Here is a 23,105-nt window from a genome sequence, read left to right on the forward strand (position 1 = left end):
CACCTGCGCGTAACACCTTCAAAGCGGACTAGCAGTTTGACGAGGACTATACCCGGTGGCGTGAAAGCAACGAAGCAAAGGGTTATGTGGGTTTTTTACCGCACTAAAACTCCCATGCCATTCTCGGCGGGTCCTCAGCGGGGCCCCGTCAGGCTTCTCTCAATGTTTACGACAGCGACCACACATACCGCAGTCCTTCCCCAGGTCGCTGACCGGGTCGTTCAAGCTTACACTCTTGCCTCCCGCAACTCTGAAAATGCCCTTTCAGTCGCCTTTTTCAGACAGGCAGAAGATGCCGTAGTCTGATCCCGGAATTACAGAACAAAAGAGTAGTAGGTAAACCTGAGTAGTTTTGAATGCCCCACAATCTATAAATCAGTACACAGCATTTTTAGATATTACTGTTATAGGACAACTATGTGCGGTGGTGATGAATTTTTAAATAAGATGAAATATGAGACCAACAAATGTTGAAGTTAGGTTAGGTTATATTCTTAAAGCCAGCGGGAGCAGTATGCCCTATCAAGTGCCTGGCGCAGTTTACATTTAGTTTCTATAATTTACGTTCATATTGCATGTTAGAACTTTTAAGTAGTCATATCTCATATCATTCATGTTGCGATAATGTGAAAATCTCGCTAACGTAATACTTTTTAATTTTTAGTACCAAAGGGTAAAAACGGTACCCTATTACTAAGACTTCGGTGTCTGTCACGGGTCTCTATCTCCGGAACCGTAAAAGTTAGACACTTGAAATTTTCACAGAGTATGCATAACGGTGGCCGCTATAACAACAAATACTAAAAATAATATAAAGTTGAATATAAAAGGAGGTCGCCATACAACAAACCGGTATTATTGGCATTATTCAATCTAACTGTTAAACGGTACTAGGAAGACAGCTGAAATGTTTACAATCCCATTACTATTAAAACTGCAATTATAATAAATACAAATAAGAACAATAAATAATTCATATTCATAAAATAATAAACATTTCCTGGTATGGAAGCCTCCATGTGCGAGTTCGACTCGTTCTTGGCGCATTATTTTATTGCGTTATTGTAGTACCTACAGCGATACATAGAACATTTTCACTTTACTAGGTTGTAAATAAAGCCAAAATAGGATTACACAGATAGTATTGGTAGTAGACATAGTGATAGTCTAGTAGTTGAAACTCAGCCTCTCGGTCACTGAGTCTGGTGTTCGAATCGCACGCACCTTGTGGCCTTTACCCTCAGTATGAGATTTTATGTGTTTACAAAAATTACTTTGACTTTTGTTTACGTATTTCCCATACATTTTCAATCAGTTCTGATACAGCCCGCTGGGGGCACTGATTGGAAATGTATGGGCAAATACGTAAATCAAATACAAAAACAGTCATTTTTGTAAAAGCTCATACTAAGGGTACTTGCTGCCTTTGTGGCGATCTAGTTTTTTTTATAATATAGAAGTAGCAAAGGGTCATGCAATTCAACTGATGGTGAGTGGCTACTGCCGCTCATGGATATCTTTAATCAATCCCTGATAAGATTAGATTCCTACCTGAGGTTGACACAAGATGCGTTGCTAGCCCTGAGGATTAAGTTGGAACGGCTAGTATACCTAAGCTTATCTCCCTTAGCACATCTCTCATGCCAGAACACATCAATGCTTAACACTGCTATTAATAGGTAGAAATAGTTATGGCGGTGATGCCTTTTGCATTCGAACCAATAGTTTTAAATTACTCTAAAGACATAAAACTTTTTTTTATAATATAGAAGTAGCAGACGAGCATGCAGTCCACCTGATTGTAAGTGTCTACTGTTGCTCATAGACAACTTTAATCAACCCGAGATAGGATTAGATATTCCTATCTGAGGTTGGCCAAAGATGCGCCGCTTCATCTGAGGACTAAGCTGGAACGCCTCTGAAAAGTATGTCTCCCTTACCACACTCTTCAAACCAGAACACAGCAGCGCTTAGTAACGCTATTATGAGGCAGAAATACGTGCGGAGGTGTTGCTGCAGTCGAACCACAAAGGGTTCTACCAACTTCAAAATACATAAAAAGTTACTCTAAAGACATTAAACATGTTAGGCGCGTCTCATTGCAGACACAATTTATTCTTCTATATAATGTGCAAGTATTTATTTATTTTAAGGTTCACCAATACAAGATACACCATCCGTCCTTAACTTCTAACACATAATTTTAATCGTGTTCTTGCCATTACAGGTGAACACAGTTTACATATTTATTTTCACAATAAATCGTTCTAATCATTAAAAACGTTAAACTCATTAAACATTTATTCACCGCGTCATATAGCGGAGTGTGTGAGGTAGTGCTCTACTCCCAACGTATTCAAATCTACGCACAGCCACACAGACAAGGGCCGTGCCTGTCAAAATATTGAAAATATTTATGATTTTAACTGCCACGCCCAATGTCTGGCACGTTGTTTCCCCCCCAAAAGATCAGTATAAAGGAGGCCTAATATCTTAATAGTAGGAACTTTTAATTTGAAACATATCTGGATAAGTTTTATTAAATTCCTCTCATAGTACAATTTGATTTTGTCGCGCTGTTTCATGTCATAAATCTTTAAACGGATTTCCAAACACGTTACCAACCGAACCATGTTTTAATGTGACCTTGAAATTTACTGTCAAATAACAAATGTTTTAAAAATAAACATAAGAAGTAATTTTATATTTTTTGAAATAACAAAAATAATAAAATGATTTTCAGTAAATGTAATAAAATCACGAAAACTATGTAACGTTTCGTTTCACCAACCGTAGCATGTTCGTAGACGTCTACGAGCTTCGTAGCGATCAGTGACGCATACAGAGGGCGGCGGAGTGCTACGCGATCCGGGTTACATTGACCTTTTAAACCTCCGCATTCTCTACAAAATAATCCGAATTGGTTAACGTGTCGGTTGTGTTTTTCGATTAGCAACACTGGTCGATTCGAGTAACAATAATGGGCGGGCGCGGAAACAAGCTCATAGCGTAGTCGTGATTATCGACATGTGTTACGACTACGAAACCTTCGTAACCGTAGAGCTCACAAATTCGAGCTGTCGAAAGGGCGATGTCTGTGTTCCAGAGTGATTTGAAGTGAAATAGATCATGAGCGCCAGAACATCCTCAGCGTAAATAGAAAGTTTTGGTACAAAAAAGAAAGAAAAATCTCAGTGAGACGGAATAACATCAAAAATTATCTACGTAAGCTACATACATAGAAAAAAATAAGGAAACATTTTCGAAGGACAGAGACGAGAATAAAAATTAAAAGTGGCGAGGGCATTGTGTGGTAGCGGGTTGGGCGGGGAAGCTGGTCGGGGCGGCCGGAGCGCAGCACAGAAGAGCAGAGAGGGTCGTGGGCCGCGGGCGAGCATGAGCGGGCGGTAGCGGGCGCGCAGGCGCGGATCGATCGCGCGGCATCGAGCGGCGCGGCGCCCACTCGCCTCTCGGGCACACAGCTCGGCGCTCAGTCGCGCGCGGGCCGGCGTGCGAGCGCGCGCGTCGAAGCACGTGCATGGCGCGCTTGTCTGGATGCCTCGCGCCCTCGGGGAATGGCTTCGTCCGAGGAAGAGGCGACAACCGCGTCGGCTTCTGATGCCCCTCTGTCCTCCGACTGCCTCAGTGTTCGAAAATGGTGGTGCTTCCTGCTGTCGTCGATCTTCACGTTCCTCGCGGGTTTGCTCGTGGTGCTGTTATGGCGCGCGTGCGCGTTCGTCTGCTGCCGCAGGGAGCCGGAGCTCGCTCCGAACGACCCGAAGCAGAAGGAGCAGAAGGCGGCGCGGCAGGGCAAACAGGAGTTCGAGGGCACCTTCATGACCGAGGCCAAGGACTGGGCCGGCGAACTTATCTCCGGTCAAACCACCACAGGACGGATACTGGTGAGTTTACACGCCTGTTGGCCACACCTTTGCGACACCCTTTTGTTTTATCAGGTATTACGAATGAAGCTCGCCTAGTTTCGGGAAGTTTCTAAAATGATTAATATTCTTACATGTCCTACAGATTTTGTTAAGTCATACCTTCAAATTGTTTAACTGACAACTATCGAACTGTCAAGTGCAAAAATTAAACAGGCTTTTGACTAAATTACTGCTGAACAAAAATACGTGTAGTAGTAGTAAGAAGGTATGCAAAAACAGGTTGTCATTTAGGGACGCTGTTTCAGCGCCTTTTTGGTGAACTATATATCAATCAAAAGTATTAACACAAATAAATATGTTTTCTTTAACATATAACTTTATTATACATTTATATAGCAACACGAAGTATTAGTAATAGTATTCTTTGTTACATACGTCTTCTGCATAGATTATTATTCTACGGTAACATTTCAAATACCAATATAAACACCAAGTACCCGCATTATCAATCCATTGACCCACTTCAATGATATTTATAAGACATCTTGGCAAAGAAATTGTTTCCCAATAAATTGTTTAGGCGTGTCAGACAGTACCTTTTATATAGGTGTCAGTCCATTCACCTACATCGATTTTAGGAATTTATTTACTTGGCAATGTAACCATACGTAATAAGATTGATACAAACAATAAATAATAATATTAGGTGACGCTGGACATATAGATGTACAATATGTATATATGCATTTGCTTATGACGAGCTATATTTTGATAGATTTCATTAACCACTAATTTATAAGTATCCTTATATTATTATGTATAATTGAAAATGAGATATATTACGAACTACATATATGAAGCCAATTATTTAATATTTAAAGCAGCATTAAGTCATCAGCACCGATATCGCAAAATTTTCCAAAATACTAATTTGGAACAACTCTATGATGTAACATATTATAATGTATCTGTCACACATTTAAACGTGTAGGTACGTAGCATAAAGGCTGCTGCAGAAAAGGAAAGAAATAGAAGCGGCAGTGTGACTACAAAGAGCAAACTGCGAAAATTGAACTAAACATCATAGATCAGTAAAGATTACTCACTCCTAACAAGAAAATGTAACCAGTTTTGACAATTAAAATTGTCACTGTCATCTATTTTCGGGTTTTAAGAATATTAAAAAAATGTAGTTTTTAGATAATTTACGAATGAAACGATATTCTTTTTTCTTCGATTTCGTGTTTTTGCACCACTTAACTGCACATGTCGGCAGTGTTCCGCATAAATTACAACATGACGGACTTTAAATGGCTGACGTATTGTCAGCCGTTTAAGCCATTTAATGGCTTTCTTCAATTACAAAGCTATCTTTTAGCATAGATATACTTATCTATGCTAAAAATTCCTTACATTCGACAAACCTACCTACAATTCCGCAATGTTAATGTATTGTCAGTAAAGATAAGAATTGTTTCAGTAGAAATGTAATTTGGCCCACCGATGAGTCGGCATCGCATCGGTGACGTCACGCTTTATTGACGATATGCGGACGCTTTTACATTATCCACTAATGTACGGAATACCCGCGGGAATAGATATAATTCTAGTCAATATGTTCTAGCTTCGCGCTTCATCATTGATTAGAGAATTATTACTTTATCAAATACTTTACTTTAATATCTCAATCGTACAACTTAGACGAATCCAACGACACAATATAAACGACGTTTGTTCTCCAGGGTGTGTCAAAGAATGAGACATAGGTACGTATGAGGAAATACATACATACGCTCAAAAACGACCCCGACAGAAAACCGTAACACTATTTGTTCCATATTATCATTATCATTTATTATTGTGAAGGTGGTAGAACCCTTTGTGGTTCGACTCCGGCGGCACCACCGCCACACCTATTTCTACCTAATAACAGCAGTGTTAGGCGCTGCTGTGTTCCGGTTTGAAGGGTGTGGTAAGGGAGACAGACTTTTCCGAGGCGTTCCAGCTTAGTCCTCAGGGGTAGCGGCGCATCTGTGGCCGACCTCAGGTAGGAATATCTAATCCTATCTGGGGTTGATTACAGATGTCCATGGGCGGCAGTAGCCACTTACCATCAGGTGGACTGCATGCTCGTCTGCTACCCTTATATTATAAAAAAAAAAAAAAACAATTATCAGCCCATTACTGTGCCATTGCTGGTCTCTTGGAATTAGTTGCTAGGTCATAGTCGACCACGCTAGCTACAAAATTTGTGTAGTACCTACAACGAATATTACGAATTGGTAGACTTTATACATCATTGAGAACTTTCAGGCACCCTCAGGCATGAAGGCTTCCTTAGTGTTTTTTTTTTTTTTTAATTTTTGGCACATGTCTTTAAAGTAATACATTATATTATTCAATTACACATTATTAAATGAACGCCATACCCGCCGTTCCATTAAACGCCAGTAACTTAATAGTACGTGTTTGTAATAAAAATGTACTTATAACAAGAAGTGGACTTGTAGTTTTACTTATAAAAACAAGAGCTCGAAGCTGTCATATACGCCCCATACAATAAAAACACAAAACGCAAAAACATAACGCCACCCCACCCCATCCATTCCATCAAACATCGGTTACTTTATAATGTTAGTATAAAAAATGTTTTTCTTTTTTGCTTTCAACAAAAGCTTTCGTACCAAGGCATTCAATAAACACTAGCTACTTAATAAACTACTTTTTACTTCTAACGCTAGCTTTGCCATCATCATAGCTATAAACATGAGATTTCAACGTTATTATACAACTATTAAATACTTACACTAGAAAAATAATATAAGAAAACATAAAATACCTCTGCTAAAATATAGCTTACGTTACTCGTATAATTTAGACGAATCCATCGACTCGTCATATGGTAACATCTGTAAAGGCGTTTGGGTTGCACTGCGGGCTAAATAATGAGGCATGAGTCATACATTTTTATAATATAGGAGTAGCAGACGAGCTTGCAGTCCACCGGATAGTAAGTGGCTACTGCCGCCCATGGACATCTGTAATCAACCCCAGATAGGATTAGATATTCCTACCTGAGGTCGACCATAGATGCGCCGCTACCCCTGAAGACTAAGCTGGAACACCTCGGAAAAGTATGTCTCCCTTACCACACCCTTCAAAACGGAACACAGCAGCGCCTAACACTGCTGTTATTAGTTAGAAATAGATGTGGCGGTGGTGCCGCCGGAGTCGAACCACAAAGGGTTCTACCACCTTCATACATACATACCTACATACACTCAGAAACATTACCCTCTACAATCGGGTAAAAACAACGCCGTGCCTCCCGTACCATCGAGCGGTCCAGCGGGCGACGGCGTGACGCGGACCATGACCCAATTCTTTATCAATCCTCCCTCGGTTCAAGTAGTACGTTGCTTTTCGCTTTCTCCCATTGAAATGACGCTTATTTCTATGCTATTTATGTTCTATAAAGGCGCTTGAGCTGTGTCCGGCCTTATCTCGCCTATTAATAGTTTAAAGTTAGATGTAATATTATTTTAAACAGTACTGTGAACGGGCTTTTTCTACAGAGTTGTAGAATTTATATATAGCCTCCTTAGAAAATTATTAGGAAATAAGTTAATATAGAATTGGAGTTGTACCTGATGTCGACCACACATGCGTTACTACTTAGTACACAACTAAGATCCCCTTAGTCCTCAGATGATCAAGTCGCCTTAAATGCATTGAAAAATATGTGTGGCGATAGTAGTTCCCCGGTAGAATCGTACTCGTACCTATAACCTCCTTCCTTCTACCTCCTCCTTCCTTCTAGACATGAATTCCTTTCAAATCTACGTTTTTTTTTTATCACATAAGTAAATTTTATTGAGAGTTCATATTCTATTCTTATATTAAAATACAAAGTAAGTTAAAAGCACTGGCAGCCCAGTGGTTAAGAAACTCGGTCTCCTGATCGAGTGGTTCAAGGTTCAAAATTATGTGCGTATTAGACATTATTTATCACTTCCTTAAACTTGAAGGAAAAAGTTATGTTAAGTTTACCAATACGCACTTGCAAAGTGTACTATGGCTTTGTAATCCTATGTAATCCTTAAAATTCTGAGAGAAGACCCGTGCCCAGCAGTGGAACAGTAATGGGTTGATGTTGATGATGATGACAAAGTTACGTAACCCGGGTCCGGTCACGACTCACCGACGTAACGCGTAACAGACCGTGACCTATTTCTCTATCAGTCCTCCCGGTTCAAGTACGAAGCTTTTCGCTTTCTCCCATTGAATGACGCTGTTATTTCTATACGCTCTATTTCTGGTGCATAGCTGTGATATACACAAAACATTTTAAATTTTATCTCATTATTCAAAGGTCAAATCTTTACAGCAAAGTAATATAAATGTTTAAGTTTGCAGCAATGAAAGTATAGTTTGTAAAATAATATTTATCATAATATATTATGGAATAATACCAAAATAATATACCTATTTATATCGAAAAGATTTCGTTGATTTTTAGTTTTTAAAAATAGAAAATTTAAAAATTTTTGGTTTTTCTTCTCGAATATAAAGTTTTTCGGACTACAACGAACATTAAAGTACTTGTTATTTACCAAATTGAGTTAAAAATATACTAAAGCCATAGCCTAAATCTTAACATTAACGTTTCATGAATCGGTGAAGTTATTCTACTTAAGTCTGATGAAAGTAAATATAAATCAACTGGTCGTTGACAGAAATTAATGACGCATGGGAATTACCGAGAAATCAAAACCGTTACGGGGTTGTTTTGCTAATGTTTTACCGAAAAACGCGATTGCCTAAAGGTGCGTTTATAGATTACCAAGTCCATTATGTGTTGTCATACTTTTTAACACGCTTTTATTAGCTTGGATTGTATCTATGTATGTATGTATGTAACGGAATCTTTGAGCTCAATTTTAACCCGTTTCTAGAAACTTGATAAATTTTAAACATTGCATACGTATCAAAGACCGATGACAATGCAATAATTTGATAACAGTTTCCCATTATCCCACAGACTAAAAAATGAAAAATAAATAATAGTTAAAAAAAAAACTAAAAAAACACACTTTTATTGCTAATCACTCAATACAATCAATAATACACTTCTCCGCTGCTCTAATATGTATTATAGACGATATGTACATATATTCAACGTCTAACACATAAACAAGCTTTTCAAAACCATCATCCCTATAAACGGACTACATATATACTTGAGTACAAATGTACTATCGATTAACTGTTGTGAAATGTCAGGGAGTCAGCCATGAGATTGGATTGTGGGCGTGTCTCGGCTGCGAATGTCTAATGCTTTGTTTCAAAGCTTTCATGCTATTGGCGTAACTATATTTTCCTTATTCGAGTTTTTTTATGAAACAGCAAAGTTGTTAATAAAGATTCGGAATAATATCCAACATACTGCTAAATACTCTTGCAAAACTCGAGACAGTCAGGTAAATTTCTAAACGTAACGGATTCTTAGGTGGATATATACTACCTCCATTATTTTAATAATTATATACTTAAACCTAGCAATGTAACAATCACTATCTGATTGTATCTCTGAATCTAAGTGGTCTGTATGGATAATCGCAACACCAGAGCCGTTGCCAATGTATCGCGAGCCTAATAAACTCTAGTGAGAAAAATCATCGCTCCACACTGCAATATCATCCCCATATGTTTTCTACTATGATAGCAAGGTTCTACGGTTTTAAGGGCCTTTTCTTTTCACGCGGGTTACAGTCCACATACTGTACTGCATCTGCCGCAGGCATGTCACTCGCATAGAATGTATTCGACGCGAAACGACTGCAGCACAGTAGAAATGTGGAATTCCATATTTGTTATGTGACTGCAGCGGGTTAATCACGCATGGGCGTAGACAGGCATGCGGGTGCAACCCGCGTGATAATAGGCGTAACAAAGGTTCTCAAACTTAGTTCTTAAAAGTTCACAACTTTTGATTTGACCTAGAGATTGGCATGTCTATGACCGAATTTGCCTATGTAATGAACGAATGACGAATTATTTATGACGGATTATTTATTTACCTCAATACCTATCACTAAATATTGTGTTATATTTACCCATATATTGCATGTAAGTGTCTGTAAGTCTTTATGATAAGTAAATTCTTTAAATGTTTGGTAGAATTGGGTCAAACTGCATCCTGCATAGTTTGGATTGCGTACATCTAAACCTTTGCAATTAATACTTTTTGAAATATCAAAATGGAGACAATTTCAAAATTGACAGCTTTGGTTTACGTCTTGCCATATATGGGTGGCGCCAAAAGGCTTAAATAGGTCAGTGCTTGCGTATATTGTCGTGGTATTGATGTTATTACCCCTTTTATTGCGTAGTAGTCTAGGTATGTCTAGACTACTATCCAGGCATGTGTTTATTACTTATCCGTCGTTAAGAAATATGTTACGAGAGTCTTGACAATATCTAGACAGGATGTTGTACAAGCACTTTAACTTGAATTACAATCGCTATATTATAATGAACTAAAATATTTAGAAAAAAAGTTAAGAAATGAAAGAGTACCTATCTTAAGATATTCATATTATTTATACATTTAACTGTTCAACACAAGATACAAATATTGAAAATTTGGAGCTAATAGGGAAATCTGCACTGATGCAGTGGGTATAGTGGAATACGCTACAGGCAATCCTACTAGTGGGAAAGAGATATAAGAAGGATTGTAGTCAGTTAGCCGATTTTCGAGACTTGATTTCTTCCGCGTGGAGATATTTGTGGTCTGAGAACTCGCCGCAAAAATTGGATTTGTCAGGACATAACTTAGCGCAATTTCCGAGTAACACAGACATTTAGGTCACCAGTTAAGCATGACGTTCCCACTTAAAAACCTTACAGAAACAGCTCGGACCCGCTGTTTATGTTCATGATATAGGAAGAGTATTCTTTTATAGGCTCATTTGGCCTAAAGCCAAATGGATTTCTCCCGGCAGTCTAGGCCGTTGATGGATAGCCAAAAAGAATTCATGAATGATAGGCTATCTAGGAGCCTGTGGAATACCACCCCCTCCGACGCCGGAAACTTTTAACAATTAAGTATGCTATTATATATTAAACTAGAACAATTTAAGCGTTAAAATACACCTACTAAAATATTAGTTAAGTCAATTATTGAAATATTTGAAATTGGTCCACTAATAGATACAATGTGGAAATTACATTTAAATACGATGCATACGAGTAGTTATAAGTACCGGTTTGTTTCTACATTTTCATTGTTGTTTAAATTTCTGTTTATGCTTTATTGGCAATAGGCATTTAGGCATCCCAAATTATCCTTAAGGAGAGCCTCTCCTTAAGGATAATTTCGGATGAAGAATCATGCATGCCTGAAGATTTCCCATATCAATTTCATAGTATACTACAACTTTTTGTAGTTCGACTGCAGGCATCACGAACATGCTAATTATTACGTTACCTAACGTATAATCTTGTGTTGGTTTCACGAATTTTGTTAAGTTACTGTTAGGAAACCAATTTGAGGTATCTCAAGTTAGTCCTCAGGAGGTACAATGCATGTGTGATATACTTCAGTGCCCTTACCATGAGTTTTTACGTTTTGATAAATATGACTGTTTTGGTATTTGTTTACATATTGGCCCATGCAATTTCCAAGTTCTGACACTATCCGCTAGGGGCGCTGATTGATGACAGGTAGGAATATCCTGCAGGGTTTACCCTGGGCGGACCATAAGCGACCAAGAATATGCAATATCATGTGAATTCTATTAAATCCATCGTGATGGACTTAAGACTTCTCTGAGATGAGTTCCGTGTCAACGCGTTAAACATAATGATTAAAACTGCTAGGAAGCATATTTCATCATTAACAATGTTCATTGCATGTCTTCCACAATTACTAGTAATCACACTCTTCGAATTCGGCCGAAGAACAAAGGAGCGATAAACTTATAGTTATAAGTGCCCGCGGCTTCGCCCGCGTTTAAAAAAATAACATCATGCCATACATATCACTGAAAATGTGCACCTTCATAGAAATGACAGTGGCGCCATCTGTCGAAAAATAGTCGTACCAACTCGGAAAACTTCGTGGGCTCATGCACGACAACATTGCTGAAGATGCACGATCCAATGCACAGTTTACGATTCTATAAAGAACATAACAGACTGACATTCATTTTTATATATATAGACTATAGATTCGTCCTTGGAAAGAGTTCAACGCATGCGCACACCTTGTTTTGTGTACCATTTTTATCGGTCTCTAATCAGATTTAAGAGCTACGGATTTCGTAAGAATCGATATGATTCACGCCTTGCTGACTAATAGTGTACACGAGTTCGATGTTCTGGTTGCGAAGCTTAATTCAAGATACTATTTTGCTGCTAGAAAATGTCTAATACTCATATTTTTCGAGTGTAAGCCCAAAGGGTTTGGAGGATCTAAATTGTAGGAGTAATAGGCTATATTTTTAAGTAGAGTTACTTTCTTTAACCGACTTCAAAAAAGGAGGTTTCTCACTTCAACCCTATATATGTTTTTTTTGTCTTTGTTCGCGGATAACTTTGCCGTTTATGAACCGATTTTGATGCTTTTTTTGTTGGAAAAAGATATTTCCAAGGTGGTCTCATTATAATGAAATCAGGGTCTGATGATGGCAGACCAGAGAAATCGAGGGGAACTTTCAAATATCGTAGGAGTGACTAGTGCATTTGTAAGTTTTTTCATTAAGGAATTTTATTTATATAATATACTATCGACCAGACAAACGTTTATATTAATCTTATATATAAAATTCTCGTGTCACAATGTTAGTTACCGTACTACTCCGAAACGGCTTTACCGATTTTCATCAAATGTTTATATACATATTCAGTAGGTCTGAGAATCTGCTACTATCTATTTTTCATACCCCTAAGTGATAAGGGTTGTTCACCCTTAACATTTTTTTATTTATATGGCAACACAACATTTGCCGGGTCAGCTAGTATTCATATATTTTAGGTCTACTATTTGGACTGGAAATTTTAATGCAGAAACAACATTCTATATTCGTGAAGCTGAAGTACGAAGATTTATTATTACATGTTAAATATTTCAGACACCCTTACCACAGCTAGTTGCCCTATCGTGTCTGTGCGAAATAAAAGACCTACGAATAATTTCGAGCGCACATTTTTATTTCACTAACGTTCCTTTCGTACGTACTAAATATCTGTTAGTGACCGAAGTTTCGATTTCGGCCAAGTTTCAAAGCTAGTTTTGGCCAAAAATCGGCTGAACCTCTCCGTACAAATGATAGATGAACGCGGGTATTTCTCTAGCATACGTTTCTTGTATATTTCATTTTCAATACGCCAACGTGTCGCGTCTCACAAGTCACTTATTAAATCGAAAATTATTAATAGAAGTTATCGGTCTAAATGCGTGTGTATATCTGTTAATTTCAGATTTCAAAGTTAGTCTTAAAAGCACCTACATATAGGTAAACCCTATGCATAGCCGCGTGACTGACGTGCCTATTCTTAAAACAAAAAACTGGCCTCTATTTATTTTGTTCGTCGTTACCATTAGTGCTTTGGGTACAGCCCTACGCTATTCCCTTAGCTCTACACAAACAAACGACTGACGTCACTTGTTAGTTGTAGACGTTCCAGTTTCACAAAGCTACGTCGATTGTCCCATTTCAAATGGATAACTCACTCCGATTTTGTTATTTTTCTAGATATACTTAGTACCAATGCTATAGCTTCTTCTTCGTAACGAAACACCCTGTGAAGTGGTGGTTGTATTGACATTAAAAAAATGCTCTGTAAAGAACCTATTTTGTATAAAAAAATGATTTGATTTGAATGGAATATGCAATGTAAATTGTACCTATATGTAAACAGCAATACATATGTTGCCCATTTGTTTGTAAAGTATAGCTACTACCTCTTATAATCTGCAACTATAAAATATTACGAGTAGCATTCGTTTTAGAAAATGAATTACTGAGTGTTACTCTTAGCGAAAATAACCGAGACTAGCATGATTGCCCATTGATCTACAAACGATTAAGCAAGTGCCTAGTAAGGTCAGCGGCAAAATATTTCAAAATTTAAAGCTATTTAACATATTTTACGTATATTCAGTAGTATAGTCCGCTCTGAATATAGCAATGAATCGCGTCGCCATACTACACCTGCTCACAACAACTTCAGAGCGGACTAGCATTTTATCGCGAACTATACAGAACTGTAGAAGAACATACATAACATTTATTCATGTTAAACATCTATTCCGTGATCTAATTGTATACCCAATGATAATCTGAACTGCACACAATAACTCATATTTGCATAGAAATAGGTTTAGCAAAGCCTGTTTCGATAATACTGGGTCGATAGCACTCCGGCGTCAGAACTCTGTTATACAATTTATATATCTTACGTTATCTAGAAAATAGAAAATTAAAGATTTTATATTAAGGTTTGTGATCGACATCAACCCATTCTTCAAATGAGAGGGCCAAGTACGTTTTCGTAAACTTCAAACACATGTGTATTTAAAAACTTTATGTTAAAAAGTCAGTCATAGCTCATAAGTATGGGAAAGGGCTAAGTTGGAACTATTTTAAGAGTCTTGGTGTCAAATGATAATATTATTTCTACCATTCTCAAAATTTTCCACTAATACTACAGTACGTTATAACAATATTTGAAATATTGTATTGTATTGTACCAAAATATTTTAACAACGTGTGTTACAACTTACTTATAGTAAAACTGTTTTTGAAAGGTAACTTATGGTAAGTACGTACAAGAGTATCGTGTATGTACACGTGTGCAGAATAAAGACTTATGTAATCGTAACATTGACCAAGAATACAGATAGGCAGTGACCCTCTTAAATATTTAAGGTGAAGTAGGAAACGCGATAGAAGATTAAATATTAATTATTTCATTCTTATTTGGATACAGAACAATTCACTATTGTAAAAAACCAATATATTGGTAACCTATTTAAATAGTACCAATCTTAAGTAAGTCTGCCTTATTACTTTTAATACAGAACGATGACTCGTCTATGGGCAATTTCCCCTCACGTAGACTAAGAACTATGGACTAAGCTGGAATGCCTCGGATAAGTATGACTTCCTTACCACACCCTTCAAACCAGAACATAGCAGCGCTTAACTCTGCTGTTATTAGGCAGAAATAATGTGGTGGTGGTGCCGCCGGAGTCGAACCACAGTGGGTTTAGCACCTTCAAATATTATAGATGTTTTTCTGTGATGTAAGTCACGTGCACGCGGGTGCGGATATACTGCAGGGCGTTAATTCACACATGCGTGCGATACACGCGTGACAAAAAATGGCCCCTTTCTATCATTTTTTTATTGTATAGGAGTAGCAGAAAATCATGCAGTCCACCTGGCCTGGATGGCAAATGGCCACTACCGCCCATGGACATCTGTAATCAACCCCAGGTAGGATTAGCGTTAATTCCCACATGTGTGTGATACACGCGTGACAAAAATATGACCCCTTTCTATCTTTTTTATGTTATCTTTATTGTATAGGCGTAGCAGAAAAGCATGCGGTCCACCTGATGGCAAATGGCTACTGCCGCCCATGGACATCTGTAATCAACCCCAGATAGATATTCCTACCTGAGGTCAGTCACATATGCGTCGCTATCCCTGAGGACTAAGCTGGAACACCTCGGAAAAGTATATCACCCTAACCACACCCTTCAAACCAGAACACAGCAGCGCTCAACAGTGCTATTATGAGACAAAAATAGGTGTGGCGGTTGTACCGCCGGAGCCGAACCACAAAGGGTTCTACCACCTTCATCATCATCTTTTCTAAATAATAATTGGTTACGTTTTTTATAGTGCGATACACGTCCATATTAATAATAGATACATTGTTCTTGAGACTAGAATATTTGAGTGACTGCGGCCTTTTAAAATATTAGCGAGCGAATTCAGAAATGGAAATAGGATAAAATATTTATTGCTGGCGCTGTGTTTGGCTAAATTGAGTGTTCAGTCTGACCTTTCCAAAGTGGGTCTTCTATTTCCCCGAATGCTATATAAATCGGTGAGAATTTTCCGAGGTGTCGCGCTGTAAATAGATACACGAGCAAACCTATTTGGGTTATATCGCGGCTGCAAATTGAAACCTTTTGAAGTTATGTTCCAGACATTTCGAAACACCCTTTCGAAATAGATTGAGAATCAAAGTTCAGTTTTTGGATTTGGCGTAAACTTTATTTGGGTAGCTTAAATTTTTTGGTACAAATTTAAATCTGTGATTAAATAATATGATACGAGTACATGCTTAATAGTCACTTATAATCATAATAAATCAGTGGGTTCAAAAGATATGTCTTCAGTTACGTATTTTTTTTTTTCTATGAAGCACTGGTTTCCTTTTCTTTATCACTCATGACCACTTATCATTAAAGTCCGTTATCAATCATATCTAATATTTTGCATCTTCTTTATAACAGACATTGTAATTGGATCTTTGGTAAGTAAAAATTGGATAGATTATTGATAACGGGCATATAAAAAATATATAAAGATCGATCTTTATTACAAAAATATCGATATATATTTATTATCAATAAAGGATATAAATAAATATAATAATTATTATAATAATACTTGGTATAAGTCTTGATACTTCAATTTTCTAACAAAACTTGTCTAAGCATGGTCATCGCTCTTCATTGGTTCACTTCGAACAACATTTCCACCATGATTAAAGTTGTTTACTATCACTGTTCAATTCACCCGATACCGAGAAGTCGAGAAGTCTCCGCTGTGCCGAGAAGACAAGTTTGACCTTTTGAAAGTGGGTCTGTGATTTCCGGGAATGTTCGCCCCGGGTCGCCTGAGGAAGCCTTCACGAAATACGAGGACGTATTGATTTTCAGATTGTCTTACATTATAGAGTAAGCTTCGTAACTACACATCAATAGTAACAGTTGTATATTTGTGTGCTTCCATAATAGGTATGCAAATATATACATTCGTTGTCTATCTGTGATATTAATTTCTTCCCGTTTTCTATATTTTATATGCGTTTATCTTAGAAGTTTATCTTAGGTTAGAAGCGGGATGAGGAATACGGTGGAATTTTCATAAAAGGCATTTTATGTAGGGCTCTATTTTATTCTTAAGATACTCGCATGTAACATAAAGTGTTTAGAAATGGATATAATATTTTATTTCGATTTTCGAACGATTATATTTCAAGTCTATGTGGTAAAGTTCAATAAAGGTTTATAGTTTGTATTATCTTCGCTAGTTCTAGCTACTTATATTTTATTGCACGTGGCATCTTATATATTTACTAGCCGACCCGGCAAAAGTTGTGTTGCCATATAAATAAACAAATGTTAAGGGTGAACAACCCTTATCACTTAGATACATATATAAAATTTAGCTACTTAATATCGTAAAAAACAATTGGTGAAGAAGCCAAGGAAGTTAGGAAAAACAAACTTAAGACTAGTCTTATTCATATCATTGAGTTTAGGTCATAGACCTCGGCACCATGCCACCACGGCCAATGTTCTGTTGTGCCAAAAGCCTTGGGTAGGAACTAATTTATGGTGTTACAAACGAGTCGTCGCCTCTACGGCTGGATCGTATAAAAGACGTTTATATTTATTTTGTAGATCCACCCATCATGGTCGCCTCTTTACTTAATTTATACTTATACTCGCGCAATGAAATACCTAGATAAGAGCAAAAAATCTTGCGTCGAACACAATCGGTTTGATGGTTAACTTTTTAAATAATCTGCGATATGAAGCGATCCCTTTGTGGTTTGACTCCGGCGGCACCACCGCCATACCTATTTATGCTTCATAGCAGCAACGTTAAGCGCTGCTGTGTTCTGGTTTGAAAGGTGTGGTAAGGGAGACTACTTTTCCGAAGCGTTCCAGCTTAGTTCTCAGGGTAGCGCCACATCTGGGGTCAATTTCAGGTAGGAATATCTAATCCTATCTGGGGTTGATGACAGACGTCCGTGGGCGGCAGTAGCCTCTTACCATTAGTTGGACTGCATGCTCGTCTGCTACTTCTATAAATAAAAATATGGAAATGCTCAATCGCTGGAAACAAGATTGCTCCATTTGTTGGTCGCGTTGAGAGATTGTATGTTATTACGGTTATGTGATGACAGACTGGAAATGGGCGTATAGGCGTATTGGGTACAGATTGAACAAGCGGAGTCAATTGTGAAGTGTTTTGGATACAATACGATCATCTTCTAAGTTGATATGCTTATTTTTCACTATACTTAGTACCTAAGAAGTACAAATGTCTTTTGACTGTTTGATTGCTTTTTGGTGGTCACCTTGGAAATAGCTATATCTTATATATAAAATTCTCGTGTCACAGTGTTAGTTACCGTGCTCCTCCGAAACGGCTTTACCGATTTTCACCAAATTTTATATGCATAGGCAGTAGGTCTGAGAATCGGCTGCCATCTATTTTTCATACCCCCATAAATGATAAGGGTTGTTCACCCTTAACATAATTTTATTTATACATGTTTGCCGGGTCAGCTAGTATACTATATATAGCTATAGATACATCGAAATACAGAACTATCCAATTTATTTATTTTTGAAAAAAAATCGGCCTTAATGTGGGCAATTTTTTGGACTATTCTTTTTCAAGAACACTGACTTACAGATAGAATCACAGGTACTGTTATGTAACATTTATATATATAAACCCACATACCTTACTACATACATATCTACACACATTTAGGTAAATAAATTCACTGGATAATTTCCCTTAATTTTGGATCTTAATTGTCATTAGCTTCCGTAATTAAAAGAACCATTAGTAATACCGGTTTTAATAGATAAGTACCGTTTTTTCTAATTACAGAAGACATTATTACATTAATTGGAAACCACATTAAAACATGTTTATGCAACCGTTATAGATAACTGAATACGTTTACTAATTATTAAGTTTCATTCGTAAATTATCTAAAAATACATTTTTTTATATTTTTCAAACACGAAAATAATTGACAGTGACAATAATCAAAAGCTTCTCTCAAAAACATTTTCTTGTTAGGAGCGAGTAATCTTTACTAATCTGTAGTAAGAACCTTAATGAATAGCTAACAATACCAATAAACACAATCTCATATAGGCCTGGTTATATAAAAGCAATAAATTTATTGAATAGCTTAACAGGGTAGAGCAATTTGAGCAAAATAACCGATCTTCAGTGGAATGTTTAATAGCGGGCTACAATATATTCCCGTACGTGGGTGGGTCTTTGTTTAGACCCTGATTCCGAGGATCCCGATAAGTGAGAAAACAATTTCCGAGTGGGGTCTAGCCAAGTCGCAATTCAACTTTGTCGAGTATTGCTTGATTGTATTTGTATGGCGGTTTGCTTATGATAGTTGATTTGTCAAATAGTAAGCCATAAATGCAATGCACGTATAATGTAGATTACATTCATCAAGGGTGGCCTGATTGTATTTGTATGGCGATTTTCATATGGTAGATGTTTTAATTCCTCAAAAAGTAAGTCGTAAATGCAATGCATGCATTATGCAGATTACATTTGTCAAGGGTGGCCTGATTGTATTAGTATGGTGGTTTTCGTACGAAAGATGATTCGATTCGTCAAATTGTCAGTCATGAATGCAATGCCAGCATAATGAAAAATATGTTTTTCAAGTATCGCTTACATACCATTATGTAAGGGGTTAAGATTCGTCAATTGATTCATCAAATCGTAAGTCATGAATGCAATGCATGCTTAATATACACTTATAATATTTATCAATTTAAAATGCATACTGTGTTTTATTTTAAATTGAGAATTATATACCAATACTCATAATATGTTTTATATGTGTAAAATGTGAACTTTGCAATGTAAGAATATTAAAGTACCTTTTATTAAAGTTCCAACAGAGACCTCGATTATATATATCACTCTGATGAAAAATTCCGACATCATTCAACCCGGAAGAATGAGCGATTCTACTTCCAATATGTTCAATAAATTACCTTTCTTTGTAAATTTCCGATTTTTGACGTTGATATTACGGTGGTATAGTAAGGTATTTTATTACCTATGTAATCGGCGAAATGATATCGGAATTTAAAAGACTTCGAAGGGAAAGGAAATACAAAAGAATAGTTGTTGAAAAGTTTGTTTGAAACAAAAAAAAATTGTTGTTGTGTCTTTATTATTGAAATCTTCCTCTTATTTGACAACCATTATTTACCCAATGCTGGGTATAGGTTATCTCATGGTGTTTCCATATAGGTCGGTAATTTGCCATTCTTGTAAAATGGCAGCCTGCTATTTCGATCAGATCGTAGACCCATCATGCTGGCTTGCTTTCCAACGCAATTATAAAATTTATTGTCAGAATCAGCATCCAGCTCGTGTCATTTACATTCAAACCTAGTATGACCTACTGCTGCTTACGGTTTTCTCCTCTTAGGCTGGTGAAAGCTGGCGAAAAATAAACCTCGCTGTTACAATACTGCTTGATAGGGGAACAGTGATATAATTTGGAATTAACTTTATATAATATTTTTGTCTGACTACAAAACTTGACACTCTACAGAATAAAGACCGTAATCTACATCCCTTTTCGCGATATCTTTTAGATAAGTATTTAAAAAAGTGTAGGTCCCACCTGTGTTCCTTGTAATACACTAGCAAGTATACGAACATATATAACAGGTAATTCGCAGAAAAGCTTAGAAAGATATTTAGCGGAGTGCAGAAAGCATTTATTGTAATGTTCGCTTGTACTCGCATTGGCAGTACTGCCTTAACAAAGGAGCATTAAGTCTTCAATAAGTTCTCTAGTGTGCGGAAGCTTTTACTGCCAACCAGCACTGGGAAGCTAATAAACCCATTTCGATATTTTTTTTTATTACATGGGAGTGGCAGACGAGCATGCAGTCCATCGTTTTTTTATAATATAGGAGTAGCGGACGAAAATGCAATCCACCTGATAGTAAGTGGCTACTGACGCCCATGGATATTCGTAATCAATCCCAGAAAGGACTAGATTCTTACCTGAGGTCGGCCACAGATACGTTGCTACCCCTAAGAACTAAGCTCGAACGGCTCGCAAAAGTATGTCTCCTTTACCACACCCTTCAAACTAGAATACAGCAGTGGTCAACACTGCTGTTAATTAGAGAAAAATAGGTGTGGCGGTAGTGCCCCCAGAGACGTACCACAGAGGCTTTCAACAGATTCAAAATGATAGAAGATCTTTGTATTACTTACTATTAAATAAAATTCTCTGGCATGAAACTACTGAACACTATAATGGTTTGTGGCTAATGTTCTTTGTTTTGTAAAATAAGGACCTGGCGAATATCCAGCGTTCTACTTTTCTTATGGCAAAAGTCCTAGACAAGTAGTGTAACGACTATTACTATATTACGGCAAAAATCCATTCGACTTTGTATGGAAATAGCATACACGCATGCACCACTTGATGTTAATTGGACCATGCCTTTCACAAAAAATCATACAAGATATTCATCCTATCAAAAGAAGATAACAGATGCGTTCTATTTCCAATAGTCCTTAGTACTAAGGACTGCTCTGTTAAATTCGTTTTCTACATAAAAATATCAGAAAAATCAAACGATGCGAAAACAAATGAATAACCAAGTTTGAAACACAAATACACAAGCCTAAAATCGGAATAAATTTGAATTTAGAATATCTAATCAAACGCCAAATATTCGTAATCAAAGTGGCCAGTGTGGCAAAACGCCAATTTCAGTTGGAGGCAAGAACCTAATTTTTGTTTGAATGTGGTAGAATTATTATTGCTTCGACTCCGGTTGCACCACTGCCGTACCTATTTCTGCGTAATAACAGTAGTGTTAAGCGCTGTTTTGTTCGGTTTTTGGAATGGTAAGAGAGACATACTTATTCGAGGCGTTGCAACATTCCTCACTCCTCGGCAGTAGAAACGCATCTATGGCCAACCTTAGGTAGAAATCTTATGTGTGTTCAATTACAGATGTCCATAGGCGGTTGTAGTCACTTACCATCAAGTGGACCGCATGCTCGTTTGCTACCTCTATATAATAAAAAAAATGTATGTAGATATGGTCTAAGGTAAACCAACGACCATAAACCACGCTCTAGTTTTCTAGTAAAAAAATTAAAAACCTTCTGTTCAGGCACTGAAACTAGTTTTAAAGTTTTCCCATTTTCGCGATCTCGTACGAAGCACGCGTATGTGATGGAAAACTGTTTATCAATAGTGTATAGAGAATTTTTCAAAGTAATCATATTTTTAAACTTGGACAAGTTGTTGCATGGAAAACAACTTGTGTAGAATTTTCGCTTCTTTTCTACACTTTGTACATATAAATAAATATAATTGAAGTGTCTGTTTGTAATGTCAAATGTTTTATTGATTGCACTGGCACATACTCGTACCTACATATAAAGGGTATTAATAAGGAAAAAAACAATTATTAAATTTTTTGTCCGACTGTCTGTCTGTCCATCTGTTTGTCTTACCTACCCTTTTATACCAGATATTTTTTTCAGTCTTTCATTGTTTAGTTGGTGTAACTAGGACTCAATTAAGCTCCTTTTCTTTTAGAAAATTAACTAGGGTTCTGCTCATAATAATTACAACTTCAAATGATTGCAATTCTTCAAAAATGATATACAAATTTACATAAGACGTACATAAAGTTACAACCCTTTATCTAAAGAAATAGGTATATTTACCCGGGTTTCCGAAACCCGGTTTCCGTGCTCCAAAAATGTTAAACCGGAAACCCGGTTTAACATTTTTGGAGCAAACTCCAAGTAAACGCCGTAACATTAAGTACGGGAAAACAGATTTAAACTACCTCTGAGACTTACATTTATTTATTCGTTTGTACTTAAAGATACCACAAATATTTTCGACTGTGCAAACTACGCTTTCTACACTCACAGCCCCATACTAGGATTCCTTGTGTCGTGGGTGCTATGAACACACACATAGACAAATACACAAACTCCCAGACCCAGAAATAGACCTAAATTCATCATTTAGATATCTGTCTGGCCGGGGATCGAACCCGGGGCCCACTGCGTCAGACCATTATGATGACCGCTCCGCCACGTGGGTCATCAAACAAACATATCAATA

At 37.1% G+C, this 23,105-nt stretch overlaps 1 protein-coding gene across 19 annotated transcripts in view; it reads left to right on the forward strand.

Annotated features, from left to right (window-relative positions):
* The first annotated feature begins 2,849 nt into the window (after positions 1-2,849).
* Positions 2,850-23,105, forward strand: part of slo (calcium-activated potassium channel slo) — a 91,610-nt gene continuing 71,354 nt past the window's right edge. For 4 of the 19 annotated variants that reach the window (XM_073084054.1, XM_073084058.1, XM_073084051.1 and 1 more), the window contains exon 1: positions 2,858-3,902. In XM_073084054.1, coding sequence (XP_072940155.1) covers positions 3,576-3,902 — 327 coding nt within the window. In that variant the 5' untranslated portion in view covers positions 2,858-3,575. Of the gene's footprint in view, positions 3,903-23,105 lie in introns of all 19 variants that reach the window. The other 15 variants (XM_073084061.1, XM_073084052.1, XM_073084062.1 and 12 more) reach the window with 8 other exon arrangements.

Source organism: Epargyreus clarus, unplaced genomic scaffold, assembly GCF_041222505.1.
Source record: "Epargyreus clarus isolate Ecla_fem2 unplaced genomic scaffold, WU_Ecla_fem_2.2 ptg000019l, whole genome shotgun sequence".
NCBI classification, from domain to species: domain Eukaryota; kingdom Metazoa; phylum Arthropoda; class Insecta; order Lepidoptera; family Hesperiidae; genus Epargyreus; species Epargyreus clarus.